A 7,068-nucleotide genomic window follows, 5' to 3' on the forward strand; every position below is an offset into this window, starting at 1 on the left:
GCAGCAGCGCCAAGCCTTCAGCCGTGGCCTCCAAAAGCCTGGCCACATCCACGGCGCTGGCTGAGCTCAACCGCGTCCAAGTTTGTGACCTGAACTGTTTCCAGAGAATCGAGCCCAGCACCATTTCTACGCTGCCAAGAACAGGATCAGGGCATGGTCATGGCCCCAGGCGCAGCCAGGACACCGGTACCTCAGGGCAGCACGGCACAGCACTGTCCTTTGTTTGTATGTGTGATTTCTTCACACAAAGCCACTGCCTCCCTGCAGACCCTCTGCTGTGGCCACTAGCCAGAGACAGAAGCCTGAACCCATCCCGAGCAGCGAGACCTACCCTCGGACTTCGTAGGGAGAAGGCACATCATTGGCTGTAGCGTCCATTTTGGCAATGACGATATTGGGGTCTTTACTGAGCTGTTGGTAGAAAGAGCTTATCAGTAACTGACCCACAGCAGTGAACACCAGGAACTCTGTGATCACCACCTGGGAGTGACATCAGCACAGAGGGCATGCCAGAGGGGGAGCGAACGTCTCTTGAGGAGTACAATTCTGTCTCACCAGGGGCACAGGGAGCAAAGCCTCTACTCAGCCAGAGGCGCACGGCATGCACCTCCCAGTGGCCCTGCAGCACTGGTCTGGTGTAACTTCTGGAGAACGCGTACCCCCGAGCAACTGCTCGACCTCGACTGCACAGCGTGAGCTGCAGGACACGCAGTGCTCGGGAAGGACGGGAGCCCAACGGCCAGAGAGCGTCCCCAGAGAGAAGGCGATAATCTGCAGAGGGAAGGCACCCAGAGAGGGACTCCGGCAGTCAAGGCCAGTCACTGGATTCAGGGAGTACTTAGGTGCCACAGCAGAGAGCGCGGGCTGAAGCTACTAGTGTGGCTGCTGCCGCACTCCAGATCCTGCCAAGTCCCTTCTGCACTCACAGGGGCTGCCAAATCTTGTAGCCCTCAAAAGGCACAGTTACATCCCGTTATCACAAAGGCTGGACGGGCAGAACCTGCAGCACCATTCAGTGCTGCAAAACCGTGGTTTGCATTCGCAGCAGAGTCCAGACCTACCTTCTCCCCCAATTCTTTGTATTTGGGCTCCAGATTCTTGCAGTGGCCGCACCAGGGTGCGTAGAACTCTATCAGGACATCCTTGTCATCTGCATTGACAATCTCATCAAAGTTCTCGGCCACCACCACCTGGTAACGATGGATAACACAGGTTAGTTTTCTCGGTCAGCAGAGAGGCTGTGACATGACATGCTCCGTATGCTCTGCCCCCCCCAGCAACAGTCACACTGTCCCGACACAGCAAACGGCAAGATGGTGGAACACAGGACTCTTCAACAGCCACCACCTGGTAACGATGGATAACACAGGTTAGTTTTCTCGGTCAGCAGAGAGGCTGTGACATGACATGCTCCGTATGCTCTGCCCCCCCCAGCAACAGTCATGCTGTCCCTACACAGCAAGCAGCAAGACGATGGAACACAGGACTCTTCACCAGGCTGCCACATCCCCAGCTCGCAGGCAAAAACCTGCCATAAGGTACCAGCACTACCTCAGGAGAGGTTTGTATCTGGTATCCTCGCAGGAGCGAGGACAAAATTGTTTATTTTTAATCCCAACAAGTTCCAGGCTGAGGAACTGGTCTGGCAGGACTGGCTGAGGCCATCTCCATCCACACAGAAACAAGCAGCAACTCCAGCCCTCATACAGCCAGGCCACGGGACGCTTTCGTTCAGGCTGATTCCTGGTAGGGGGGAACAGTAGGAGTTACACCCCACCCTGTGATGAGGTGAGCACCTAACTCCCAGGAACAGGGCAGCCATGACCAGCACGAAGGCCTCGCCGTGAGGGAGCACATGCCAAGCAGCGGGTTTGCAGAATCCCTGTGAATCTGGATGATCCTGCACAGGCAGAGTGCATGGCCAGCGTGCTCGAGCAGCGGTTACTACACTGGGAGAACAAGCTGCACTTCTCCCCTGGCTCAGAAAACTACCACACAACAAGGGAGCGGATTCTTCTTCCATCTGCACAGCAGAGGCTTCTCCACGCAGCACAGGACACTGGCCTGAGACTGGAGGCTGCTGCTGAACAGCATTTTGACATCCACTGGCCGGAGCTGCTGCTGTGCCCGCTGTGGCACTCACCTTCACAGGGCCATCGTTGCTCTCAGGGACAGGCTCTGACTTCAGGTACTTTTTCAAGTTTCCATCAAAGTAATCTTGCAGGAATCTCTCCAGGGCCTTTCCATCACGGCTGAAAGTGACATTTTACAGCCATCGTCACACCAACAGGATGAGAGAGGAAATGTTTCAAGGCTGATTGAAGCTCTCCCACCCACAGAACAGATGCCACCTGCATCTCCGAGAGCACCAGCCTGGGGCTGGCTTAGAAGACCCCCACACGAGGACTGTGATGCCCACAACATCCTGGCAGGAGACTGGGGACACCTCCTACTCTAAGCTTTAGGCCTTCCAGCGCCCTTAAGACTCTTCTCCCAAGAAGAAAGGTACAATTATTCCCTTCAGTGCATCTTAGCTCCTAACCAGGCACTTGGACTATCCCAAACTAAACTCTGTGTAATGGGAAGGGGCTGCCAGCTCTCTAGAGGGCAGGAAAATGCCTCAGTAGGAGCCACTGCCACCCAGCAATCACTTCTTCCAGCTGGAACACGCAGCTTTCCTGCCTTCTCCACGCTAAGGCAGCATGACCTGGTCACAGACCTCCAGGCCAAAGTTCACCTTTGGGGCAGGCAACTCTGCCAAAGTCAAAAACTTACGAGAATTCTTCCTGCATGACGTATTTGTCCCCTTTAGCGGTTCTGATGGCAACTACTGGAGCCTCCCCCACACTGCTGTCGAGACCAAACTCTGACAGCTCGTGGCCAAAGGTTTTCCGACTAGCAACAGCGAAAGACAGTTTGTGGCCGGCATCTAAGAACTTCTTTGCAATCATCATAACTCTGAAGGGGGAAAAAAAAAAACAAACAAGAAAAGAACACACAAAGCATGATTCCTTGGACGTTTTCATTCATGTGAGGCACCACCCTACAAGCAGAAGCGCATGCTGGAGGAGAAATCCAGCAGCATGGTGCGTAGGCAAGTTGAGTAGCCCTGGTGCTGAGCAGCAGAGGAGTGTCTTTGTGAACGAGGTCTGCACAGGCGTGGTGCACTTCCACCCTCCACCCATCAGCACGACCACTGTGTGCCTGGGCCCGGGGAATCCCACACAGCACCAGTAAAGGAAGGTCATACTTAAGGACTAGGGGTCCAAACCCAAGCAGGTGGGGTCTCAAAGGACCACACACCACACACTCAGGACTCCACAGGCAGCGTCCACCCCAACAGTTCCAGCTGGAAACCCAGCTGGTAGCTTTCTGGGAGAGAAGAATTCATGTATGAACCAGAGAAACCGTCAGCTGAGCTGTGGGACAGCACTGACACCGGGACAAGGGCGAGGACCATCAACCCCCCACCCTGCTACCTGTTGCGCCAGTAGTTGGATCCTTTCGCGTTCTTCTCGTAGTCCACGTCATAGTACGCCACCAGCAAGTCCTTTCCCTGGATCAAGTCTTTGTTGTCTTCAGTCATGTGCGGGCAGATGCCGAAGCTGTCAGAGACAGATGTTAGCAGCTGCAGTCTCACCAGCCAGAACTCACCGCCCCCCAGGAACAGGCTTGCTGCAGCGCTCTCCTGTTTCCCACCCAGGAAGGTTAAATGCCAGCATCAACAGGACCTAGGGAAGAAACTCTGCCCAGTCATGTACCATGTCATTCCAAGCCCAGTGTTCATCTCCAGCCCCAACGGCAGCGGCTGCACCTGACCCAGGTAAGGCCGAAGCTGGCACTGGACCCAGGGAGTTCACCAATTTGGACAGAAGTGTGGTGGTCAGAACATGAAGAGCAAATGCCAACAGCTGTGCCAGATTTCCTGAAAGGTGCCCCCAAGAGACAGCGCGGGGGGCACAGGCTGCAGCGCCAGCCAGAGGACACCAGTTCAGAGAGGACCAAATCCAACTGGGGCCAGCCCACCACATTCTCTGGTGAGGAATCACTCACATGTTCTCCTGGATGAATTTCTTGATTTTTCCACTGGTGATTTTGTCGTCTGGGTACTTGATGGAGCTGTCCTCAAACTTGTTCGTCAGGCGTGGGGGACGGAATAAGACCACACCCCTGTGGGGGAGCAGGCAAATCAGTTTAAAGTACCCCTGGGTGTCCGAGGACAGCAGCCAGATGAGGCAAGAACCCAACCTTCAGCAATACCCATCCTCTGTTCACAGCTTCAACACCACTGCCCAGTTTCTAGGTGTCACTCCAGCACCAGATCTATCTACCCTTCTTCGTTAACTCTGTCGGGCCACAACGAGAAACAAAACCCCACCACAATAAGCAATGGGGAAGCAGAATGCCTCTGCCGGGATACTACTGCAAACACTAACCCTTCATACCTTTCTGTCCCAGCTCCAGAGAGATGGAAAAGAGCCACCGCTGGCAGCTGGGGACGAAACAAGACCCTAAGCTGCATTCAGAAAGTGAATCCAGTTAACAACTGGAATTCATTAATTTGTTCCACATAACAGAAAGATTTGCTACTGAGACAAGTAACTTACTCTCCATCCTCTTCATACTTCTGCACCAACTGGTCCTCACTGGTGTGTGCGAAGCGGTAGTTATCTCTGAGGTTGTTGGCAGCTTTCATGAACTCTGAGTAAGCATCACTAGATGTGTCTCCGAAGAAGCCTGTGGCAGAAAGACAGACGGTGGCTCCAAACCAACCCAGAGCAGCCGCTGCAGGCCCCACTGTTTATCTCTAGAAGGTGCTGAAAGATCCCTGCTGAGCCAGGTCCCCAGAGCACATTCAGGCCTCCACGTGGGACAGCTTCTCTCCTGTCTTTACTGGGCCCTTTCACACTCTCTCCCTTCCACCAGCAGGAAGTTCCTCAAGAGTCTGCCCAGCTTGGTCATGCAGCCAAGAGGCAGGCGTGTCCTGAGCACCAAGATGCTGACCCCGAGCACCAAGATATCCAACTGTAAACCACGAGCGATAACAACTGCCAATAAACTGGGTAACGTTGGTCAATACTCATCAGTGATACTGGTAAGGTGTCACCTGGTCTGCACACAGGAAAACTGCTGCTGCCACCACAGTGAACCACTGTCACATCACACGACATTGACGGCCCACCCGTGTCATGAGATGGGACCCAAATGCCCTTTCCAGCAGCCCAAAGCTATCTGCTGTCAGCCGGCCAAAGGGAAACAAGCTCTGATAGAGACACACTCTGGTGCCAGGAGGTCTGACGGTCGAAGAACCACAGGGAAAAAAAAAAAAAAGAGAAAAGTTGGCCAGAATCCCCAGAGGTCACTGAGTCCAACCTCCTCTCAAAGCAGGAGGAGCGTCAGAGTCAGATCAGGTTGCTCAGAGCTTTGTCCAACTGACTTCTGAAAACTTGAATGTTTCAAAATCCCTCTGGGCACACGTCCCACGGCTTTATCACCATGAAAAACTCCTTTGCTCAGCTGGAGTCTCTCTCGCTATGACACTGCTCCCTGCCCTTTCACACCACAGTCCCCAAGTCACCTCCAGAGCTGAGATCCACTCAATTTCATGCTGCGCTGAATCTACTCACCCACCACAGAAGCATCTTTGTCACCGATGAACTTCTCGAATTCGGCCGCAGAGTTGAGTGCCACTGAAGCAGGTCCTGCCTGTTTCTTGAGATGACTGACAATCCCATCTTAACAGAAGAGTTAAACAATTAGAGGGAGCAATGGAAGTTCCACGACACAACTCACTGAACCATCGTCGAGGCGCCCAAAGCAGCAGCTGTTGAGGCAGGATTCACCCACCTCTCCTGCACAATAAACACGAAGTGCACTGACAGGATTCTATCCCCGACTTCACTTCCCGGCATTTTCCAGGCACCGCTCATCAGGGGCACCAGCAGCTAATGAAACCTTCACCTTGAGAAGAGGGTTTTAAGGGGTAATTAACCTCCGGGGCTCTGCTGGCAGGAAGAGCTATAGAAAGGGCAAGGGCAGTGCATGTAGGTGGGAACCTTCTCTGTAACCCTCAGCACACATAACATCCTTGACACAGGTCTACGACACGTGGATCCAGCACCATTTCAGCGAGCCAGACACTTGGCAATGGGCTCTTACCTGCCGTCCTGGGCCCATCGTAGGTTCCTGCCTCTTCTCCATCTCGGAAGATCTTTAAGGTGGGATACCCGCTGACACCGTACTTGTTACAGGTGTTGGAGTTTGCTGTACAGTCAACCTGAAGGAGGAGAAGCACGGCTACTCACTGACCCGTACACACCAGAGAGCAGCTTTTCCACTGCCCAGAGGGGTCTGCTGGTTTCCACTGCTCCAGAGGGTCTGACGACTCCTGTGTGCCTTTAGCTGCAGCTGGATCCCTCTCACATGAAGCATAAGGATCCACAAAGCATCCGCAAAGCCAAAAGCTGAAGAATCAAGCCTGGGGAAGGAGGTAGCACGGGTGTGACAACAGATATTTGAGGAAATGGTGGAAAGATTTAGTAGTTGCAAGTTTGGCCAGACTACGCAAGAAAAACCACTAAAAAGGGCAGATTCTTGCAATCAGTGACAGGCTCAATGGGAATCAACTGCTCTCAGCTCCTCATTGGTCCTAAAGCTCTTACAGCGCCTGAGAAACACAGGCTGACCTCAACTGTAACGGAGGCCACGGTGTCACCTCCCACAAGGAAGGGAGAGACCCTGATTTGAGAGAGCCACACATTTTCTGGCAGAAAAGAAAGCCCTTGGGCAACAGCACTTACTTTCTGAGCCAGGGGGCACCCCCACGAAGTACGGAACAAGGCCAGCTCTCAGACCACATGGCTCAAAGGCAGCTTCTCCTCCCAGCTTGGGCGAGCCCTCGCTGCACTCGTTCACACCCACTTTATGGGCCGCACACCCTCTGCGTGGCAGCAACCCTGGCACACCGCAGCCTCCGGACTGCTCCCTGGTGTGTAAACCTCCCGGAAGCGAGGCCCGCTGGAGGGCTGAGGAGTCTCGATGAACCGACTGCGACACCAAAGCCTTGAC

The 7,068-nt window shown here is 53.9% G+C and overlaps 1 protein-coding gene across 1 annotated transcript in view; it reads right to left on the minus strand.

The window, feature by feature from the left end:
• Positions 1 to 6,940, minus strand: part of PDIA3 (protein disulfide isomerase family A, member 3) — a gene marked incomplete at its 5' end in the record, with an annotated part of 7,982 nt that extends 1,042 nt beyond the window's left edge. The window contains 10 exons of the mRNA XM_010134568.1: positions 332 to 411; positions 1,062 to 1,190; positions 2,144 to 2,252; positions 2,776 to 2,958; positions 3,480 to 3,605; positions 4,054 to 4,170; positions 4,608 to 4,737; positions 5,628 to 5,735; positions 6,160 to 6,297; positions 6,801 to 6,940. Of these exons, the coding sequence (XP_010132870.1) occupies positions 332 to 411; positions 1,062 to 1,190; positions 2,144 to 2,252; positions 2,776 to 2,958; positions 3,480 to 3,605; positions 4,054 to 4,170; positions 4,608 to 4,737; positions 5,628 to 5,735; positions 6,160 to 6,297; positions 6,801 to 6,940 (1,260 nt within the window). The remainder of the gene's footprint in view (positions 1 to 331; positions 412 to 1,061; positions 1,191 to 2,143; positions 2,253 to 2,775; positions 2,959 to 3,479; positions 3,606 to 4,053; positions 4,171 to 4,607; positions 4,738 to 5,627; positions 5,736 to 6,159; positions 6,298 to 6,800) is intronic.
• Between the last annotated feature and the right edge of the window lie 128 nt (positions 6,941 to 7,068).

This window comes from Buceros rhinoceros, unplaced genomic scaffold (genome assembly GCF_000710305.1).
Source record: "Buceros rhinoceros silvestris isolate BGI_N320 unplaced genomic scaffold, ASM71030v1 scaffold11274, whole genome shotgun sequence".
NCBI lineage: Eukaryota > Metazoa > Chordata > Aves > Bucerotiformes > Bucerotidae > Buceros > Buceros rhinoceros.